Below are 24,102 nucleotides of genomic sequence, written 5' to 3' on the forward strand. Positions count from 1 at the left end.
TATCTGAGGAAGGATGTTCTTGCCGTGGAAAGAGTTCAGCGAAGATTCACTAGGCTGATACCTGGGATGGCAGGAACGACGTACGAGGAGAGATTGGGTCGATTGGGCTTGTACTCGCTGGAGTTTAGAAGAATGAGAGGGGATCTCATTGAAACTTGTAAAATTCTGACAGGACTGGACAGACTAGATGCAGGAAAGATGTTCCCGATGGTCGGGGAGTCCAGAACCAGGTGTCACAGTCTAAGGAGTAGGTCATTTAGGACAGAAATGAGGAGGAATTTCTTCACCCAGAGAGTGGTGAACCTGTGGAATTCTCTACCACAGAAGGCAGTAGAGGCCAATTCATTAAATATATTCAAGAAGGAGTTGGATATATTTCTTAAGGCTAAAGGGATCAAGGGGTATGGCGAGAAAGCAGGGACCGGGTACTGAATTTGGATGATCAGCCACGATCGCATTGAATGGCGGAGCAGGCGCGAGGGGCCGAATGGCCTGCTCCTATCTTCTATGTTTCTATGCAAGACAAGGATCTTTATTTCAATGAAAATGCTAAATTGCTTTCTCTTGCGTGGGGACAGGAGTGGCATGCAGAGGAAACAACAACTTGCATTTACGTAGCACCTTTAACATAGTAAAATATCCCAGCGCACTTCACAGGAGAGTTATCAAACAAAATTTGACACAAAGCAAAGTGAGGAGATATTAGGACAGGCGACCAAAAGCCTGGTCAAAGAGGTAGGTTTTAAGGGGAATCTTAAAGGAGAGAAAGGTAGAGGCGGAGGGGTTTAGGGAAGGAATTCCAGAGCTTAGAGCCTAGGCATCGGAAGGCATTGCTGCCAACGGTGGAGTGATTAAAATTGGGGATGCTCAAGAGGCCAAAACTGGAGGAGCGCAGAGATCTTGGAGGGTAGTAGGGCTGGAGGAGGTTACAGAGATAGGGAGGAGGTCAGCAAACATAGGGATGATGGGTGAATGGGACTTGGTGCAAGGTAGGATAGGGGCAGCAGAGTTTTGGATGAGCTCAAATTTATGGCGGGTGCAAGGTGGGGGAGGCCAGCCAGAAGAGCATTGGGATAGTTGAGTTCAGAGGTAACCATGGCTTGGATGAAGGTTTCAGCAGCAGATGAGCTGAGACAGGGGTGGAGACAGTGATGTTACAGAGGTTGAAGTAGGTAGTCGAGAGGATATGGGGTCGGAAACTCAGCTCAGGGTCAAATAGGATGCTATGGTTGCGAATGGTCTGGTTCAGCCTCAGACAGTGGCTATGGAGAGGCATGGCAATATGTCCCCCAATCTTCAGCCTCCTATTGCTGGGGAGTAGGAGGAGATTCTGAATTGATGTCTGGATTTTACAGTACCAATGGGTCTCAAACGCAACAGACATCAGCACACATATTACAGTAACAAAATACTGCAGATGCTGGAAATCTGAAATAAAAACAGAAAATGCTGGAAATACTCAGGTCAGGCAGCATCTGTGGAGAGAGAAACAGAGTTAATGGGGTAGATTTTCCCAAACCTGTCGGGAAGAAGGCGGGACTTCCCCTTTCGGGTTTTTGACCCGCCTACTTTGACGTCCGGCCAAGCCGCGCGATTTTCCCTTGATTGACCTTGTTGAACCCGCCCAGCGGGCTCAGCAGGCCAATTAAGGGCCACCCGGCAACAGGTGACGTCACAGACTGAAATTTCATCTGTCAAGAGTTCTTGACAAATGAAATATCAGTGTTTCACAGCTGTTTGAGGCTGTGAAACACTGACACTCTGAGTTCTAAGCTGAGTCATTCTGCACAGACTCAGTTGGAACTCTCACCGGCACTCAAAGCTGAAGGCTGTCACTTTTGACAGATCGCAGCCGTTCAGTTTTCAGTTCCGGCTGAGTGATGCGCTCCCGACGGCTACAGGAAGAAAGGCTGCTAAGGTAAGTACAGGTAAGTAAAAGTTCTTTACATACTTTAGACACACCAAACACACTTACCTTTGCACTCATGCACCCATCACTCACCTGAGCGCCGACATCGCGACCCCTCCAACTCCTTCAACCTGACGGCCCGCCTGCTCTACCTGGCGTGGTTTGGAGCCGTCGGGAAACCCACACGAAACCTCTCAAAATAGGGATTAGGCTAAAAACTGCCTGTTAACTGGTGGTTAATTGGCACTAATCCCTTCCCGCCTGGTTTCGGCGGGTCCCAGTGCGGGTACCCGCTGCCCCTGAAACTTACGTGGGGCGGGGTTTTGGGCGGGATGGTGTCGGGACCCCCAAATTCATGATCCCCCCCCCCCCAACACGCCTGAAACCCTGCCTGACGGCTCCCCGAAAATCTATCTAGCCCAATGTTTCAGGTCGATGACCCTTAAGAGACAAGAATCTCTTAATCTCTCCTGCCTTTCATCCTATCACAGACCTTCCCTTTTGTTCTTTCCTCCCCTCCCACCTTTCCCTGTCCCTGCACTTGCTTAAAAACCTGCTCTATCTCCAGCTTTTTGCAGTTCTGACAAAGGGTCATCGACCTGAAACGTTAACTCTGTTTCTCTCTCCACAGATGCTGCCTGACCTGCTGAATATTTCCAGCATTTTCTGCTTTTATATCAGTACACATATTGTTTGATGTGCCCAAAAAAAACTGTGCCTAATATATTGATCTACAATTTGTGGCAAATCTTATCAACACTTATTGTAAACGGTAATACTAACCATGAGCTATTGGGTTCTGTTTGATATACTCCCTCCGTATACTTATATTTTTAAGTAGGCACTGTCTGGCATGCGCTCTTCGCTCTTTCACAGGGTCCTTGGCACAGAGAGCAAACACTGCCATGTACTCCAATGGAAGCAGCAATTTCCCGAGGGCCTTGTGAAGTTTCAGAGCAAATATCTGCCTCACCTGGTAACACTCATCCTTCAACAACAAAATTACAAAATCAGCAAACATTGTACAGGACAGAATTTCACAATGTAATACACTATTTTTGTGATATATAAAATGTAGAATAAGGCATAGTAATTGTCCAAAGGGAAAGGTTATGCAGTATGTGAGCATCTGAAACTTCTGCATAATGTTCTCTTAATCCTTGGATAGTTTGAATTTCAGGAAAGAATTCCATTCCATTATACCCGTCCTGTTTAGTAAACTAAGCACACTGCAAGACTCTACATAAGTGCATTGCAAACCCAAACAATTATGGATGCTCTATCTGCATGCCAACATTTTTTAATACACTTTCGCTTGGTAATTTCATAATAATTCATGGGGCAAAAAGAAGTTATATTAAATTTCACTTATCAGACAGTTTTACCAATACTCTCCTGACCTCATTTTGAATATTGATCAGCCACTCTACTACTATTTTTCTCTCAGCCAAGCCTTTAGTAACAAAAAAAATCCATTCCATCAAAATTGATGAATATCAACATCACATATTTCTGGGTTAGATCCACCAAAGTTAAAAGTTACCAGTCTTACAATAACTCCTTAAACTTCTGAACTATTACACATCTGTTTCAATTTTGAAATTATTATAGCTGTCACTAAGGAAAGTCTTCTGGAGAAAACCTGTACTAGATCTTGTTAGAAAAATTGAACATTACTTTCTCAGCAACCGTTCCTTTAATTAATTTTTAAAAGGATGACCCCAGAACTATTATAAAATCTATTTATATAATTAGGTAAATCATTTGCCTGGTATGAAGTTCAAGATGCATATGAGATTGAATTGTACAGATTTGCTGTAGGTATTTTTCTTCACCTCGGGCACTTTTTTGGTTGATTAATTTCTAACCAGAGATCTTTGTTGTAAACTATACAAAAGTATTAATATAATGGAGCACAGGACCACAACAAGGAATGAAAATAAAGCAACAGTACTTACATTAATAACAAGTGCACAGAGCTGGAATTGCTCTGGGGTGATAATTTCATGATAACAAGGTTCTTGTGCAAGTTTTAGTATGGCACATCCTGCAGCCAACCGTAATCGAGACATATCAGATTTACTGCAAGACAGGAAAAACAAGGTCAACTACTCATGGCAAAGTTCCATATACTGTACTTATAAATTATAAAAATAGTTCTCAACTGGAATACTGACAACCTGCAAGAAGTTATCATAAAAGTGCAAACCAAAAATAGTCAATTACTTACCTGATAATCTTTATTCTTCAAATAAAAGGTCTCCTACACACACATGGATATTATCGCATGCTGCATGTCATCTCTTACGCTTCACCGAAGCGCAAGAGAGCATGGGCCTTACACTAAATATCTATAAGACAAAGGTCCTCTACCAACCTGCCCCCGCCACAGTGCTGCCCTCCGATTATCAAAATCCACGACAAGGCCGTGGACAATGTGGACCACTTTCCATACCTCAGGAGCCTACTGTCAACAAGAGCAGACGTCGACGACGAAGTCCAACACTGCCTTCAGTGTGCCAGTGCAGCCTTCGGTCGCCTGAGGAAGAGAGTGTTTGAAGACCAGGACCTCAAACTCGGCACTAAGCTCATGGTCTACAGGGCAGCAGTAATACCCGCCCTGCTGTATGCCTCAGAGACATGGACCATGTATAGCAGGCACCTCAAAGCACTGGAGAGGTACCACCAACACTGCCTCCGCAAGATCCTGCAAATCCATTGGCAGGATAGGCGCACCAACGTCCGTGTTCTTGCTCAGGCCAACATCCCCAGCATCGAAGCTCTGACCACGCTCAATCAGCTCCGACGGACGGGTCACATTGTCGACCAAAACAAGCGCTCTACTCGGAGCTCGGCACGACAAGAGAGCCCCAGGTGGGCAGAGGAAAAGCTTCAAGGACACCCTCAAAGCCTCCATGAAAAAGTGTAACATCCCCACCGACACCTGAGAATCCCTGGCCCAAGACTGCACAAAGTGGAGGAGAAGCATCTGGGAAGGCGCTGAACACCTTGAGTCTCTTCACCGGGAACAAGCGGAAGCCAAGCGCAGGCAGCGCAAGGAGCGCATGTTAACCCAAGCACCCCAACCACCCACCCGCCCCTTCAGCCACCGTCTGCCCCACCTGTGACAGGGACTGTAGGTCCTGCATTGGACTAATCAGGCACCCGCAAACTCATTTTTAATGTGGAAGCAAGTCATCCTCGGTTCCGAGGGACTGCCTAAGAAGATGTCTGAACATGATCAAGGGAGGAAATCAGGTCTTTCTGTTCTTTATATTCCTCAGATCATGTTCCCATTGAATTCTTGTTCATACGATAAATAGGAGATGCTGAATTCAATTATGACTATCTCCAATAAACAAGTACTTTTTGAGGGGGAAACAGAGGTGTGTATGTGTGTGGAGGAGACATTTCATTTGAAGAATCATTGCAAAACAAGTAGTCTACTTTTCCTCGAGCAGTCTCAAATTTATTTCACACATGTACAAGCAACCCTAACCAAAGTATAGTTCCTGCCAGAAGGAACTATCAAATTTCCAAAGCCCGAGGCAACAATAGCTGTATAGAAAACACTGAAAAAAACGATACAACTTTAAGTGTGCACTGATGACAAAGTGAACGCATATTAGGTCTGTCTAGGACGTCTAGATTATTCTGGTGGAATAATTATCAAGGACAGTAAAGACAGTTACAATATAAAAGCAGACTGGTATATTTTCACCAACTACTTTGCAATCTCCACTTTGAGATCATCAGATCATAAGCCAATTTGCAACAGAATTCAAGAAGGAACCATTATCTGTAGAAGTCCAAATCTTCTGTAAGTACAGACACTGGAATCATGAATTTCCAATCTGCATGGGTTGCGATACTCCTCAGTGGTAGGGGCAGAAAGAAGAAAAAATTAAAACTGTAGGTAATGGTCTACAAATCATTTATGACAACATCTGAAAAATCATTACCAAAGCATGGATCCCTCAACTTGAAGTTCACGTCATTCTGACTCAGTTAGTACTCTCAGCTCAGAGTCAGAAGACCGTAGGGGATCAAGAATCACTAAAACTTGAGAACATAACCTAGGTTGATACTTCTATATCACATGGAATGTTGAACTGTGGAGATGCTATCCTCAAATGTAAAACTGAGTCCCCACCTGCTGGTTCTGGTGGACAGTAAAGATTGCATGGCATTATAGGAAGGTCAGAGTGTTTTCCTAGTGCCGTAGCGAACATTCCTCCTTCAGCCAACACCATCAAAAACAGCTTTATTGGTCGTTCATCGCATTGCTGCTTGTGGGACCTTGCTTATGCACAAAATAGCTGCCATGTTTGTCTATATGAGAACAGCCACTGCATATCAGAAGTAATTCTTTGCGTATGAAAGAGAGATGTAATTAGGTGTTATTGAAATGCAAGTTCATTCTTTCTTGGAGTAATCAGAAGGCTACTCTTCTTAAGTATTTAATTCATGAACAACTGTTCTGTAGAGTCGAAATGTGCTGCTTTTCACTGAACTTAATTTAAGTCTTACATCAGAACAAGAGAAAATTTCATCTTGTGGTGGCGGATATCCTGTGTTTTCCATCAAGTGTCACGTGTGGGTGAATTGGATCCTCAAAGATTCATTGTAAAATTAAAGTGGCCAAGGAACCAGACTGGAAGATTGGAAATATAACAAACTTCCTCTTAGCTGCAAATCTGACTTTTGTAAGTGTGACAAGAGTAGAGCCAAGTAACATAATGTTACAGATGTTGCTAAATGCCCGCATCATGGGATGGGTCACAAACCCAGGTGCAAGATTTATACAAGTGCAACCACATTTATATGGAAAAGGATGCCAAAAATATTTCTGTAGAAATTTATATGACCGAGCTGCTGAGTCCTGAAAGACGACTGCTGCCAGACTGGGCCTCCATTAGGTGAAGGAATCAATACAAGGGAATAATCGACTTGACCTTGTTCTTATGAATCTACCTGTCGTAGACACATCTGTTCATAACACTGGCAGAAGTGACCATCACATAGTCCTTGTACACAACCCGCCTCGAACACACCCGCTTACAGTTTTAACAGAGGCGAGTTGGGGGTGGGGGGGGGGGGGGAGGTGACTAACTTGCTCTCGAGAGGCAGGTCAGTCATTTAAATATGCTAATGAGACCTCATGCCTCAAATTTTAAACAGGCTTTCAGATTTAACTGCTGCGGGCCAGGTTTCCCAGGGCTCGGGAAACCCAGCAGCTGAAGGGAGGTGAGAAAGCACTGCATGGCCCCACCTCACCTCAAGTTAACCTGCCTCCCTCCCGGCAATCGACCTATCTCCCCACCACTCACTCCCCACCACCACCCACCATCTCCCACCTGCAGCCTTCCAGTGCAGGCCTTCCCACCCGACAGCCAGCCTCTCAATTTGGCTGGCTGGTGGTTGGGAAACGGAAACAAGCAATTCAAATGAGGTCTTGCTGTTAAATTTGGCAGGACCTCAGCATTACCCACATCCGAGAGCAGCGGTGAGAGCAGACCTGGCCGGGGACGGAGCGGAGCCAGGGGAATAAAGAGCGGAAGAGAGAAAACAAAATCGAGGAGTGACATCACAGGACAGCAGGTGGGTGATTGGTTGGTGAGTATTCGTTTTTTTGTGTCTCTAAGCTAGCTAAGAAACTGTAAATTGCTACATCTTTACTTTATTAAATTAGTAACTAAAACTAGATAAATCAATTCAGTAATAAAACTAATATAATTGATAAAAAATATTAATGAACTAATCAAATAAATAAAGAAGGTTAGCTAGAGATGGCAGGGCAGGTGGTGTGCTGTAACTGCAGCATGTGGGAGTTTGTGGAGGCCAGCGACATCCCGAGCAACCACATCTGTGGTAAGTGTCTGCAGCTCGAGGAACTTCGGCTCAGAGTTGTTGAGCTGGAGTACGAGGTGCAGACATTGCGGGGCATCAGGGAGGGGGAGAGTTACCTGGACACTTTGTTCCATGAGTCGGTCACACCCCTTAGATTAAATAGTACTTCAGAGCTCGTCAATGGTCAGGGACAGGAGGGTGTAGTGATGGAGGAGCCTCGGCCCTTGGCTTTGACGAACAGGTATGAGATGTATGCTACCTGTGGGAATGAGAACAAGGACTCCAGTGTGGATGAGCAAACTGACCATGGCACAATGGTACAGGAGGCCATTCAAGTGGGGGGGAGTGAAAAGGAATGTGGCAGTGGTAGGGGGCAGTACAGTCAGAGGGATAGATACTGTTCTCTGCAACCGTGACTGGGAGTTCCGAAGGTTTTGTTGTCTGCCCGGTGCCAGGGTAAAGGATGTCTCCTCGCGGCTGGAGAAGAACTTGGAGTAGGAGGGGGAGGATCCAGTTGTCATGCTCCACGTAGGAACCAACGACAGGTAGAACTAGGAATGAGGTTCTGCTGAGGGAGTTTCAGGAGCTAGGATCCAAATTAAAAATCTCTGGATTGTTACCCAAGCCATGCGCAAATTGGCATAGGGACAAACAGTTAGAGGTTTAAATGCATGACTCAAAGAGTGGTGTGGGAGGCAGGGATTTCAATTCATGGGGCACTGGCACCAGTACTGGGGAAAGAAAGAGCTGTTCCGTGGGGACGGGCTCCACTTAAACCGGGCTGGGACCAGTGTCCTGATGAATTGAATAACTAGGGTGGTGGATAGTAAATTCAAAAACAGTAAGAGAAATGTCAAGGCTGTTGAGCAGAGTAGTGATCTGGGTAAAGATAAGCAGAGTGGATCAGGAAGGGACAGAAAGATTAATAAAGGTAATAGACATTAGTGACTAAAGTGACATCAGGGAAAAATAGGAAAAAAGTTAAAGGTACTGTATCTGAATGCACGAAGCATTCGCAACAAGATAGATGAATTAATAGCGCAAATAGAAATAAATGGGTTTGATTTAATAGTCATTACAGAGACATGGTTGCAGAGTGACCAAGGTTGGGAACTAAATATTCCAGGATATTTGACTTTTAGAAGAGACAGACAGGATACAAAAGGAGGAGGGGTAGCCCTGATAATAAAGGAGGGAATAAAGGCAGGAGAGAGAAAGGATCTTGGCTTGGAAATACAAAATGTAAAATCAGTATGGGTGGAGCGAAGAAACAACAAGGGGCAGAAAACACTAGTGAGAGTAGTCTCTAGGCCCCCTAACAGTGGTTGTACTGTCGGGCAGAGTATAAATCAGGAAATTAGAGATGCATGTAACAAGGGTAATATGGTAATCATGGGGGATTTTAACATTCATATAGACTGGGCAAACCAAATTTGCAGAAATAGTGCAGAGGAAGAGTTCATGGAATGCATTCAAGATACAGGAAACTTTGGTTTATCTGGAGGTTGTATGTCCGGAAACCTCGATCTAACGGCAGAAATCAGCAGCCGTTTTGGTTAGGTTTTTTTTCTTCTCCTAGCATTTTTTTTTTTTTTTTTTTTTTTTTTTTTTTTTACGGTCAGGCTCTGGAAAGCGTCTCTGTAGCTTAGCAACAGCTTCAGAGATGCTTCCAAGGTACGGGCCGAGTGTTTACAAGCTGTTGCTAAGCAACAGTGTTTGTTGTCAGATACGGAGATGAAAACCTCCGTATCCTTCAACATTAGCGCTGGTCTATCCGGAAGTTTTGATAGATCGGCAGCAGCTCGGTCCTGTCGGTGCCGGATATCGCGAAGTTTCCTGTCGTTTTCTAGATCAGTCTGTCAAGGAACCTACGAGGGAATTGGTTATTTTAGATCTAGTACTGTGCAATGAGTAAGTGGTTAATTAATAACCTTGTAGGAAAGGAGCCTCTGGGGAGCAGTGATCATAATATGATAGAATTTTATGTTGGGTTTGAGAGTGATTTAGTTAAGTCCGAAACTAGAGTCCTAAACCTGAACAAAGCAAACTACGTAGGTATGAGAGGCGAGTTGGCTAAGGTAGGTTGGGAAACTAGATTAAAGGATATGACAGTAGAAAAGCAATGGCAAACATTTAAAGAAATAATTCATAATTCGCAACGAATATACATTCCCTTAAGGAATAAAAACCCCACGGGAAAAATGGTCCAACCGTGGCTAACAAGAGAAATTAAAGATAGTATTAGATTAACGGAAGAGGTTTATAATGTTGCCAAAAACAGTAGTAAGCCTAAGGACTGGGAGTATTTTAGAATTCAGCAAAGGAGGACCAAGAAATTGATAAAGAAAGGGAAAATAGAATGAGAGTAAACAAGCGAGATACATAAAAAGACTGTAAAAGCTTCTATAGGTATGTAAAAAGGAAAAGATTAGCAAAAGTAAACGTGGGCTGAGACAGGAGAAATTATAATGGGGAATAAGGAAATGGCAGAAAAATTAAACAAATATTTTGTGTCCGTCTTTACAGAAGACGCAAAAAACCTCCCGGAAATAGTAGAGAACCAAGGGTCTAGCGAGAATGAGGAACTGAAAGAAATTAGTAAAAAAAAATAGTACTGGAGAAATTAATGGGACTGAAAGCTGATAAATCCCTTGGACCTGATGGCCTGTATCCTAGGGTTTTAAAAGAGGTAGCTCTAGAGATAGTGGATGCATTGGTTGTCATTTTCCAAAATTTCATGGATTCTAAAACTGTTCCCGCGGATTGGAAGGTAGAAAATGTAACCCCACTATTTAGAGAGGGGAGAGGAAACAGGGAACTACAGACCAGTTAGCCTGACATCAGTAGTCGGGAAAATGCTAGAATCTATTATTAAGGACACGGTAATAGGGCACCGAGAAAAGAATAATAGGATTGGGCAGTCAACATGGATTTTCGAAAGGGAAATCATGTTTGCCAAATCTGTTAGAGTTTTTTTGGGTTGCAACTAGCAGAATAGCTAAGGGGGAACCAGTGGATGTGATGTATTTGGATTTTCAGAAGGCATTCGATAAGGTGCCACACAAAAGGTTACTAAACAAAATTAGGGCTCATGGGATTGGGGGTAATATACTAGCATGGATTGAGGATTGGCTAACAGACAGAAAACAGAGTAGGAATAAACGGGTCATTTTCGGGTTGGCAGGCTATAACTAGTGGGGTACCCCAAGGATCAGTGCTTGGGCCTCAGCTATTCACAATCTATATCAATGATTTGGATGATGGGACCAAATGCAATATATCCAAGTTTGCTGATGTAACATAGCTAGGTGGGAATGTAAGTTGTGAGGAAGATGCAAAGAGGCTTCAAGGGGATATAGACAGGTTAATAGAGTGGGCAAGAACATGGCAAATGGAATATAACGTGGAGAAATGTGAAGTTATCCACTTCGGTAGGAAAAATAGAAAAGCAGAGTATTTATTAAATGGTGAGAGACATGCAGGTACCGCAAGCATTTAGGAAAGCAAATAGTATGTTGGCCTTTATTACAAGAGGATTTGAGTATAAAAGTAAAGACGTCTTACTGCAATTATATAGGGCCCTGGTGAGACTACATCTGGAGTATTGTGTATAGTTTTGGTCTCCTTACCTAAGGAAGGATATACGTGCCACAGAGGGAGTGCAACGAAGGTTCACCAGACTGATTGAGTAGACTAGGCCTATATTCTCTAGAGTTTAGAAGAATGAGAGGTGATCTCATTGAAACATACAAAATTCTTAGAGCTTGACAGGGTAGATGCAGTAAGGATGTTTCCCCTGGCTCGGGAGTCTAGAACCAGAGGTCACAGTCTTCAGAATAAGGGGCCGACCATTTAAGACTGAGATGAGAAATTTCTTCACTCAGAGGGTGGTGAATCTTTGGAATTCTCTACCCCGGGGGGCTATGGAGGCTCAGTCATTGAGTATATTCAAAAGAGAGCGCGATAGATTTTTGGATGTTAAGGGGATAGCGCAGGAAAGTGGAGTTGAGGTAGAAGATCAGCCATGATCTTATTGAATGGAAGAGCAGACTCGAGGGGCCGAATGGCCTACTCTGGCTCCTATTTCTGATGTTCTTATTTCCTGGCCTCCACAAACCCCACCACCCCCACAAGTATCAGGGCAAAAGTCTCACCTTTGCTTTGAGAACAGTGTCGCACCACCACCATGCTAAGTAGGACGGACTAAAAGTAGCAACGCAGGTTAATAAGTCCATAACTAAAGCAAACAAAGCACTGGAGTTCATTTCTAGAGGGTTAGAACTGAAAAGCAGAGAAGTTATTTTTAACTTGTACAGAGCCTTGGTTGGACCATACTTGGTGTACTGTGAACAGTTCTGGTCTCCATGTTATAAAAAGGATATAGAGGCACTGGAGAAGGTGCAAAAAAGATTTCCTAGAATTATACCAGAAGTGAGAGGCAATACCGATGAGGGAAGATTGAACAGGCTGGGGCGCTTTTCTCTAGGAAAGAGAAGACTAAGGGATGATCCGATGGGTCTTTAAGATTATGGAAGGGTTTGATAGGGTAAAAGTAGAGAAGATGTTTCCACTTGTGGGCGAGACCAGAACTAGGAGTCATAAATATAAGATAGTCTTTAATAATCCAATAGGGAATTCAGGAGAAATTTCTTTATCCATGGAGTGGTTCGAATGTGGAACTCACTACCACAAGTAGTTGAGGCGACTAGCATAGATGCATTTAAGGGAAAGTTAGGTAAACACATGCGGGAGAAAGGAACAGAAGGATATGTTGATGGGGTTATATGAAGTAGGGTGGGAGGAGGCTCGTGTGGAGCATAAACACTGGCATGGACCTATTGGGCCAAACGGCCTGTTTGTGTGCTGTAAATACTATGTAATGAAGGACAAATTTAGCAGCCCAAAATTCGGCATCAATGAAGCGCTGTGGGCTTATCAGTAGGATAATTGTATATCACCACAATCTGTAACTTCATGGCCCAACTTCATTCCTCCAGTGTCAGCTGTGGCTCAGTGGGTAGCACACTCGCCTGAGTCAGAAGGTTGTGGGTTCAAGTCCCACTCCAGGGACTTGAGCACATAAATCTAGGCTGACACTCCAGTGCAGTGCTAAGGGAGTGCTGCACTGTCAGATGTGCCATCTTTCGGATGAGACGTTAAACTGAGGATCCGTCTGCTCTCAGGTGGACGTAAAAGATCACATGGCACTATTTCGAAGAAAAACAGGGGAGTTATCCCTGGTGTCCTGGCCAATCTATATCCCTCAATTATCTGGTCATCGTCACATTGCTGTTTGTGGGGCCTTGCTGTGCGCAAATTGGCTGCCGCGTTTCCTACATTACAACAGTGACTACACTCCAAAAGTACTTCATTGGCTGTAAAACGCTTTGAGACGTCCAGTGGTCGTGAAAGGCGCTATATAAATGCAAGTCTTTTTTTCCCTTTTATTATTCGTCAAGTTGAGAGATCAACCCTGGTTCAATGTGGTGTGTCGAAGGGTGCGCTGGGAGCAGCACGAGACATATCTCAAAATGAGGTATGAACCTTGTGAAATTGTAATACAGGGTTGCCTACATGCTAAACACCAAAAGTAGCAGGCTACAGACAGAATTTACAGTTCCACAACTAACAGGCCATAGCAAAGCTCTGCAGCCTTACCACATCCACTTGAGTGGTAATGGACAATTATGGCAAGAGGAAGCTTCATGAACCATGCTCATCTTCAACCATGGAGAAGCACAGCATGAGTGTAAAAAGACATGGCTGAAGTGCTTGCAAGTATGTTCAGCTAACAGTACCGAGTGGATAACTCTGTTCAGTTGCTACCCCCACCACTATCATAAATGCCAGTGTCCAGCCAATGACATTGAGAAATGGCTGAGTGCAATTGACACAGCTGTAGTGCTGAAGACCTGTGCACCAGCCAAGCTATTTCAATCCATCGACTCAACAATGTTAAACATTACCCATGTATATCCTATTTACAAAAAGCAGGAAACATTGTTTTTTTTTTAAAAAAGAGGCATTTAACTTTATTCCCCCCCAGTATTTTAGTGCTTAGTGTAAGCTAGTGTGTAGAAAAAGAAACAAACTAGAAAGTAGATAATAATATAAATAATCTAGACCAAGACATGGCAGAGCAGTTTGTGTGTGTAGTATGTGGGAGTTTGTGGACAGCGAGACTGTCCTGAGCAAACACATCTGCAGTAGATGTCTCAGTCTTGAATCTCTCCATCTCAGAGTCAGTGAGCTGGAGTGCGAGTTGGAGACACTCCTGACGCATAAGGAAGGGGGAGGAGTATCTGGACAGTTTGCTCCAGACTTTGGTCACACCTCCTAGAGAGGTGCAGGTTCAGAGCAGGGTTGGTGTAACCGATAGTGTGCAGAGTAAGGGGATTCCAGGTGAGATAGAGAACGAGGATCCACAGAAATGGATCCTATTCAACAGGTACAATGTGTAGTGTATGTAACCTGTACCACCTTAAGAGGATACCTTAAGGTGATGGACTACTTTTTGATGGCTCCTGTACATTGTAGTACCGGTGGTGACCACACCGGTATATAAACCCTGTGGAGCAAAGTGTATTCCAGTTCAGCCCTGACCCTCAATTACTAAAGACATGTTTAATTATTTCTGTAGTCTGTGTCCAGTTATTCAGCATAACTACATTTGGAAACACAGACTCAACAGTGGCGACGAGGATGGGATGGCCAGCACATGGCGACCCACTGTTACCAGCATTCTCAGCCAGACGAGAACAGCTGTCCGTCTGTCAAGGAACATTGATGTATGGAACAAGGGTGATTATTCCTCCTAAATTAAGGGAGAGAGTTCTGAAGGAATTGCATGAAGGTCATCTGGGGGGAGTCAAGATGAAAAGCCTTGCTAGGGCTTATGTGTGGTGGCCAGGTATCGACAAACAAATAGAGGATCTGACTAAAAGCTGCTCAAGGTGCCAAAAAGTTCAAAACGCACCTCCAATTGCACCGCTGCATCCGTGGGAATGGCCTTCAACCCCATGGCAACGTGTGCATATCGACTTTGCAGGTCCATTCACGGATTCCATGTTTTTGATAGCAGTAGACGCACATTCTAAATGGCCAGAAGTGATTAAGATGTCGACCACTACCTCTGAAAAGACGATCGCAGTTCTAAGAACCATATTTGCAAGGAATGGGTTGCCGGAACAAATATGTTCAGACAACGGACCACAGTTCGTGTCAGAAGAATTCCAGAAATTCATGAAAAAGAATGGGGTGAAACACTATACATCTGCCCCATATCATCCGGCTACAAATGGGTTGGCCGAGAGATTTGTACAAACGTTCAAAAAGGCGATAAAGGCCATGAGCGAAGACCATATTCCACTACAACACAAGGTGGACAATTTCCTGATGGCATATCGAAACGCCATGCATGCAGTGACAAATCAAAGCCCTGACATAATGTTCGATAACAGGAGGTTGCGGTCCCGGTTGGATTTGTTAAAACCCAATGTGCGTAGGGAAGTCGAAAACAAGCAATTCCAGCATGTAAATAACAAGGCCACTCGGAGTTTCGAAATAGGACAACCAGTGTTGGCCAGGGACTATAGGAATGATAAATGGCAACCCGGAACAATTTGTGCCCGACAAGGACCCTTGATGTACACGGTAGACGTTGGAGAGAATGTAATACGACGTTATGCTGACCAACTTGTGGAATCGAGAACAAGGGTCGACCCCATGTCTACGGCAGAGACACCAGTTGAAGAAGTTATTGAGCCTGTAGCATCTACCTCAGACTCGAACGTACATGATGATGTTCAATCCATAGGAGATCAAATGGATGAGTCACCCCAGCAACAAGAACCAGAGACCCCTGAAAGGCGTTATCCGGCCCGGATCAGGAGGCCTCCTCAGAGACTGAATCTTTGAACAGTTTTGTGTGAAAGTTGTATATATGTTATCCATGTAATGTTTAAATTGGGGTGTACACTGTTAAGCTAAAAGGGGAGGAATTGTAGTGTATGTAACCTGTACCACCTTAAGAGGATACCTTAAGGTGATGGACTACTTTTTGATGGCTCCTGTACATTGTAGTACCGGTGGTGACCACACCGGTATATAAACCCTGCGGAGCAAAGTGTATTCCAGTTCAGCCCTGACTCTCAATTACTAAAGACCTGTTTAATTATTTCTGTAGTCTGTGTCCAGTTATTCAGCATAACTACATTTGGAAACACAGACTCAACACAATGTACTTGCTTCTTGTGAGGATAAGGATAAAGACTGTCACAAGGACAGCCAGAATGTGGACCATGGCACTTTGCAGCAGGAGGCTGTCCTAAGGGGGGGGGGGGGGGGGGGGAAGAGAAGAGGAGGAGGAGGAGGGGGGAGAAAGTGTAATGTAGTAGTTGTAGGGGATTCTATAATTAGGGGGACAGATAGAAACATAGAAGATAGGCGCAGGAGTAGGCCATTCGGCTTCCTCGAGCCTGTTCCGCCATTTAATGAGATCATGGCTGATCATCCAAATTCAGTACCCGGTCCCTGCTTTCTTCCCATATCCCTTGATCCCTTTAGCCTTAAGAAATATATCTAACTCCTTCTTGAATATATTTAATGAATTGGCCTCAACTGCCTTCTGTGGTAGAGAATTCCACAGGTTCACCACTCTCTGGGTGAAGAAATTCCTCCTCATCTCTGTCCTAAATGGCTTACTCCTTATCCTTAGACTGTGACCCCTGGTTTTGGACTCCCCCGTCATCGGGAACATCCTTCCTGCATCTCGTCTGTCTAGTCCTGTTAACATTTTATAAGTTTAAATGAGATCCCCTCTTATTCTTCTATATTAATTGGACAAATCAAATTGGGCAGGGCTGCCTTGAGGATGAGTTCATTGAGTGTATTAGGGATGGGTTTCTTGAGCAGTGTGTAACTGAACCAACCAGGGGGCAAGCAACCTTAGATCTGGTCCTGTGTAACGAGACAGGATTAATTAAAAATGTCCGAGTAAAGGATCCCCTTGGAATGAGTGACCATAACATGGTTGAATTCCATATTCAATTAGAAGGTGAGAAAGTTGGATCTCAAACAAGCGTGCTAAGCTTGAATAAAGGAGACTATGAAGGTATGAGAGCGGAATTGAGTAGAGTGGATTGGGAAAATAGATTAAAGGGTAAGACGATACATGATCAGTGGTGTACATTTAAGGAGTTATTTTACAACTTCCAAAAAAATATATATTCCACTGAGAAGAAAAGGGTGTAAAAGAAAAGACAGCCATCCGTGGCTAAGTAAAGAAATTAAGGATAGTATTCGACTAAAAACAAGGGCATATAAGGTAGCCAAATCTAGTGGGTGGATAGAGGATTGGGAAAACTTTAAAAGACAGCAAAAAATAACAAAAAGATTGATTAAGAAAGGGAAGATAGATTATGAAAGTAAATTAGCAAAAAATATAAAAACAGATAGTAAGAGTTTTTATAGTTATATAAAAAGAAAAAGGGTGGCTAAAGTAAATGTTGGTCCCTTAGAGGATGAGACCGGGAAATTAATGGTGGGAAATATGGAGATGGCAAAAACACTGAATGAATATTTTGTATCAGTCTTTACAGTAGAAGACACTAAGAATATCCCAACACTGGACAAACAGGGGGCTATGGGGGGGGGGGGAGGAGCTAAGCATGATCAAAATCACTAAGGAAGTGGTACTCGGTAAAATAATGGGACTCAAGGCGGATAAATCACCTGGACCTGATGGGTTACATCCTAGGGTCTTGAGGGAAGTGGCGGTAGGGATTGTGGATGCATTGGTAATAATTTTCCAAAACTCCCTGGACTTAGCAAAGGTCCCGGCAGACTGGAAAACTGCAAATGTAACACCCTTATTTAAAAAGGGCAGTAGACAGAAGGCTGGAAACTATAGGCCGGTTAGCCTAACATCTGTGGTAGGTAAAATTTTGGAGTCCATTATTAAGGAGACAGTAACAGGACATTTGGATAATCATAATTTAATAGGACAAAGTCAGCATGGTTTTATGAAGGGGAAGTCATGTTTGACAAATTTGCTGGAGTTCTTTGAGGAAGTAACATATAGGGTGGATAAAGGGGAACCAGTGGACGTAGTGTATTTAGACTTCCAAAAGGCATTTGACAAGGTGCCACACAAAAGATTATTGCTTAAGATAAAAAATCACGGGATTGGGGGTAATATTCTGGCATGGATAGAAGATTGGCTATCTAACAGAAGGCAGAGAGTTGGGATAAATGGTTCATTCTCAGAATGGCAATCAGTAACTAGTGGTGTTCCGCAAGGGTCAGTGCTGGGTCCCCAACTCTTTACAATCTATATTAACGATTTGGAGGAGGGGACCGAGTGTAACATATCAAAGTTTGCAGATGATACTAAGATGGGAGGGAAAGTAGTGAGTGAGGAGGACATAAAAAACCTGCAAGGGGACATAGACAGGCTAAGTAAGTGGGCAGAGATTTGGCAGATGGAATACAATACTGGAAAGTGTGAGGTTATGCACTTTGGCAGGAAAAATCGTAGAGCAAGTTATTATCTTAATGGCAAGAAACTGGAAAGTACTGAAGTACAAAGGGATCTGGGGGTCCTGGTGCACGAAACTCAAAAGGTTAGTATGCAGGTGCAGTAAGTGATTAAGAAGGCCAATGGAATGTTGGCTTTCATTGCTCGGGGGATGGAATATAAAAATAGAGAGGTATTGCTTCAGTTGTACAAGGTATTGGTGAGACCGCACCTGGAATACTGCATACAATTTTGGTGTCCATACTTAAGAAAAGACATACTTGCTCTCGAGTCAGTACAAAGAAGGTTCACTCGGTTAATCCCGGGGATGAGGGGATGGACATATGAGGAGAGGTTGAGTAGATTGGGACTCTACTCATTGGAGTTCAGAAGAATGAGAGGCGATCTTATTGAAACATATAAGATTGTGAAGGGGCTGGATCGGGTGGATGCGGGGAGGATTTTCCCGATGATGGGTGAAACTAGAACTAGGGGGCATAGTCTTAGAATAAGGGGCTGCTCTTTCAAAACTGAGATGAGGAGGAACTACTTCACTCAGAGGGTGGTAGGTCCATGGAATATGCTGCCCCAAAAAGCTGTAGAAGCTACATCATTACATAAATTTAAAACAGAAATAGACAGTTTCCTAGAAATAAAGGGAATTAAGGGTTACGGGGAGCGGGCAGGAATTTGGACATGAGTCTAGGTTCGGATCGGACATGGCCCTGTGGGTAGCGGAGCGGGCCCAGGGGCCGTGTAGCCTGATCCTGCTCCTATTTCGTGTGTCTAATTCTGTTAGATTCAGGAGATGGGTCTGTGATAGTAGATTGGCGGTTAGGATCAGATCAGCCATGATCTTATTGAATGGCGGAGCAGGCTCGAGGGGCCGATTGGCCTACTCCTGCTCCTATTTCTTATGTTCTTATGTAACTATAGCAAATACAAGCCCAATCGACCCAATCTCTCCTCAGACGTCATCCCTGCCATCCCAGGTATCAGCCTGATGAATCTTCGCTGCACTCCCTCCATGACAAGAACATCCTTCCTCAGATAAGGTGATCAAAACTGCACACAATACTCAAGGTGTTGTCTCACCAAGGCCCTGTACAACTGCAGCAAGACATCCTTGCTCCTGTACTCGAATCCTCTCGCTGTGAAGGCCAACATACCTTTTGCCTTTGTGAGCAAGATCGAGAGTCCCACATGGCAATGTTGCCTACCTGGTGCCAGGGTGAGGGAAATCTCGAACCGGCTTAAAAGGATATTGGAGAGGGAGGGGGAGGATCCAGTCGTTGCGGTCCATGTTGGGACCAACAACAGATGGAAGAGTAGGCAAGAGGTCCTGTTTGGGGAGTACCAGGAACTAGGAGCTAAATTAAAGAAATGGACCTCAAGTTATTATCTGAGCCACATGTAAATTGGTGTAGGGATAAGGTGATTAGGGAAGTGAACACATGGCTAAAGGAGTGGTGTGGGAAAGAGGGGTTCCATTTCATGGGGCACTGGTACCTGTATTGGGACAGGAAGGAACTGTACCATTGGGACGGGCTCCACCTGAACCAGTCTGGGACCAGGGTCCTAGCGGAAAGGATAAATAGGGCGGTCACAATGACTTCAAACTAGTGAACAGGCGGGGGGGGGGGGGGGGCAGTTCAAGTGGAAATTGTAGTACAAATAATAGTTCAAAAACAAATGAAAGGGAAGAGAGTAGAGTAACAGTCAGAAATTGTGCTTTAGGCACTACAGGTAAAGGGAAAACTAAAAGATGCAAAGTGATTAAACTAGGAGACAGAAATAAGAAACATGTGAGTAAAACATTAAAGCTGAAGGACAGGTTAGGGTGTGTGGCCCAACTAAGCGCTTTTTATACAAACGCACGGTGTATAAGAAATAAACTGACTGAAATGCAGGCGCAAATTCAACTTGGAAGGTATGACATGGTAGCCATTACTGAGACATGGCTGCAAGACAGTCAGGACTGGAAACTAAATATACCAGGTTATAAGGTCAACAGGAAAGATAGGGAAATTGGTAGAGGGGGAGGAGCAGCCTTCGTGATTAAGGATGAAATCACTTCAATGATAAGAGTGGATATAACGAGAGGTAAGCAGGCAGTGGAGACTTTATGGGTAGAATTAAGAAATAGGAAAGGATTGAAGACTGCAGTGGGAGTTGTGTAGAGGCCCCCTGGCAGCTGCAGTGAAGTGCTAGATTGTATAACTGCAAAGATCAGACAAGCATGTAGCAAAGGCCAGACAAGCATGTAGCAAAGGCAGGGTGGTTTTAATGGGGGATTTTAACTTTAATATAGATTGGGATAAGCAGACTAGCACCTGTTAGAAAGGAAGTGAATTTCTTGAGTGTGTCTGGGATAGTTTTCTACAACAGTATATCCTAGAACCAACAAGGGAGCATGCCATATTAGATTTAGTAATGAGTGATGAGCCAGATTTAGTTAACAGCCGAACAGTGCGTGAACATTTATCTAATAGCGATCATAACATGATCAAGTTCACCGTGTTTGAAAGGGAGAAACGCGAAACAGCTACTAAGATTCTAGATTTTCGTACGGCCGACTTCAACGGGATGAGACAGAGACTGTCCAAAGTAAACTGAGCAAATCTATTAATGGGTAAAATGACAGAGGATCAGTGGGAGGTGTTCAAAAAAGAATTTAATGTGATACAGAACCAGTTTATACCCTGAGGGGCAAGAGCTCTACTTGCCAAAAGAAACAGCCATGGAAGAATAAAGAGGTAAGAGACAGCATAAAACTAAAAGAAAAAGCATACAATAGTGCAAAAAATAACACAGATCCTGGTCAATGGGAAAGATTCAAAACACAGCGAAGGGTGACAAAACAGAGAATAAGATCGACAAAAAGGGACTATAAAAGAAACTTGCAAGAGATATTAAAATCAATACAAAGAACTTCTATAATTATATTAGGAAAAAGAGGGTGATCAGGAGCCATGTTGGGCCCTTGAAAACTGATATCGGTAATATTGTCAATGATAAGGAAATGGTGGACATGTTGAAAAATTAGTTTGCATCAGTAATTACAGTAGAGGAAGACGATAACATGCCAGAAATCCCAAGGAAACTAATATTGAATCAGGGACAGGGACTCAATAAAATTAACGTTAAGCATAATAGCAGTAATGAAGAAAATAATGGCACAAAAGAGTGACAAATCCCCACGACCAGATGGTTTCCATCCCAGGGTTTTAAAGGAAGTAGGTGAGCACATTGCAGATGCCCTAACTATAATCTTCCAAAGTTCTCTCGATTCAGGGACTGTCCCTTTAGATTGGAAAATTGCACTCCACTATTTAAGAATGGGGAGAGGGGTAAACATAGAAACATAGAAGATAGGAGCAGTAGTAGGCCATTCGGCCCCTCGAGCCTGCTCCGCCATTCAATGCGATCATGGTTGATCATCCAAATTCAGTACCCGGTCCCTGCTTTCTCCCCATACCCCTTGATCCCTTTAGCCTTAAGAAATATATCCAACTCCTTCTTGAATATATTTAATGTATTGGCCTCTACTGCCTTCTGTGGTGGAGAATTCCACAGGTTCACCACTCTCTGGGTGAAGAAATTCCTCCTCATTTCTGTTCTAAATGGCCTACCCATTATCTTTAGACTGTGACCCCTGGTTCTGGACTCCCTGACCATCGGGAACATCCTTCCTGCATCTAGTCTGTCTAGTCCTGTCAGAATTATTTAAGTTTCAATGAGATCCCCTCTCATTCTTCTAAACTCCAGCGAGTACAAGCCCAATCGACCCAATCTCTCCTCATACGTCATTCCTGCCATCCCAGGTATCAGTGTGGTGAATCTTCGCTGCACTCTCTCCATTGGCAAGAACATCCTTCCTCAGATAAGGTGACCAAAACTGCACACAATACTCAAGGTGTGGTCTCACCAAGGCCCTGTACAACTGCAGCAAGACATCGTTGTTCTTGTACTCGAAGCCTCTCGCTATGAAGGTCAACATACCATTTGCCTTCTTAACCGCCTGCTGCACTTACATGCTTACCTTCAGCGACTGGTGCACAAGGACACCCAGGTCTCGTTACATTTCCCCTTCTCCCAATCTATTGCCGTTTAGATAATAATCTGCCTTCCTGTTTTTGCCACCAAAGTGGATAACCTCGCATTTATCCATATTATACTGCATCTGCATTCCCTACAAATACTGATTTAATTCAATTCTTCCCTCTCATTAGACCCTATGTTCCCCGACATCTCTGGGAGATTATTTGTGTCCTCCTTTGTGAAGACAGAACCAAAGTATTTAATTGGTCTGCCATTTCTTTGTTCCCCATTATAAATTCCCCTGATTCTGACTGCAAGGGACCTACGCTTGACTTCACCAATCTTTTTCTCTTCACATATCTATAAAAGCTTTTACAGTCAGTTTTCATGTTCCCTGCAAGCTTAATCTATTTTCCCCCTCTTAATTAATCCCTTTGTCCTCCTTTGCTGAATCCTAAACGGCTCCCAATCCTCAGGCTTGCTGCTTTTTCTGGCCAAATTATATGTCCTCTCCTTGGATCTTATGCTATCCCTAATTTCCCTTGTTAGCCATGGTTGAGTCACTTTTGTTTTATTTTTATGAACAATTTTTTTTTTAATCCACGCCTCCACCACTGGCACCCATTGACAGTTGTATAAACTATTGATAGGATGCACTGCAGCCACTCACTAAGCTTATTCCCAGCCCCACAACTGTACCAAGAAGGACAACAGCAGAGAGATCACCTACAAGCCACACACCATCCTGACTTGGACATATGCTGCCATTCCTTCATCACTGCTTAACTGTGGAGGAGCAAATGGATTTAGGTGTCCATGCACACAAATCACTAAAAGCTGGTGCACAGGTACAAAAAGTAATTAAAAAGGCTAATGGAATGTTGGCCTTTATGTCAAAGGAATTAGAATTCAAAAGTGAGGAAGTGATTCTTCAGTTGCAAACAGCCTTGGTTAGACCACATCTGGAGTACTGCGCTCAGTTTTGGGCACCGAACCTCAGGAATGATATATTAGCCTTGGAAGAAGTACAGCGCAGATTCACCAGAATGATACGAGAGCTTAAATAATGACAGGATGCATAAACTTGGCTTGTATTCCCTTGAGTTTAGAAGGTTGAGGGGTGATCATTTAAAATGATTAAGGGATTCAATAGGGTAGACAGAGAAACAATATCGTCTAGTGGGAGAATCTAGAACAAGAGGCCGCAATCTTAAAATTAGAGCAAGACCATTTAGGAGTGAAATCAGCAAACACTTTTTCACAGAAAGGGTAATGGAAATCTAGAACTCTTCCAAAAGGCTGTGGATGCTATGTCGATTGAAACTTTCAAGACGGAGATCAACAGATTTTTATTAGGTAATGGTATCAAGGGGTGCGGGAAAAAAGGCCAATAAATGGCACTGAAATACAGATCAGACATGATCTAATTGAATGGCAGAACAGACTTGAGAAACTGCATGGCCTACTCCTGCTCATATGTTTCATAGATGTCAGGAAGACTCTCAGGAGTGGGTTCCTACTTCTAGGAAGTCTTTTAGAAAGAAACTTGAACTATTCCATTTTTTTCAGTGTCTGTCAATAAAAGTTAATGTCTGGGTGAATGGGAGGGAAGAAAAAGCATCTAAAATTCAATTCATGTTTGGCTTCGCAATGAAATGGAGTAACCCAGGATGACACATTACAGGAAAATGGAAACGTTTCGAAGCACGCGCTCGAAGAGACTGTGCAAATGCTAATTCCAGAGCATGAATCAGTCGGTGCTTTCGAAAAAGACAACATCCTGAAT

The 24,102-nt window shown here is 43.6% G+C and overlaps 1 protein-coding gene across 5 annotated transcripts in view; it reads right to left on the bottom strand.

Annotated features, from left to right (window-relative positions):
• The window catches only part of pds5a (PDS5 cohesin associated factor A), a 441,642-nt gene that overhangs the window by 44,670 nt on the left and 372,870 nt on the right, over nt 1-24,102 (bottom strand). For all 5 annotated transcript variants that reach the window (XM_085968917.1, XM_085968922.1, XM_085968897.1 and 2 more), the window contains 2 exons: nt 3,868-3,991; nt 2,693-2,897 (listed from right to left, as the gene is read on the bottom strand). In XM_085968917.1, the coding sequence (XP_085825043.1) occupies nt 2,693-2,897; nt 3,868-3,991 (329 nt within the window). The remainder of the gene's footprint in view (nt 1-2,692; nt 2,898-3,867; nt 3,992-24,102) is intronic.

The sequence above is a fragment of the Somniosus microcephalus genome, chromosome 2 (assembly GCF_052327205.1).
Source record: "Somniosus microcephalus isolate GS21.2 chromosome 2, FLI_Smic_1.0, whole genome shotgun sequence".
Lineage (NCBI taxonomy): Eukaryota > Metazoa > Chordata > Chondrichthyes > Squaliformes > Somniosidae > Somniosus > Somniosus microcephalus.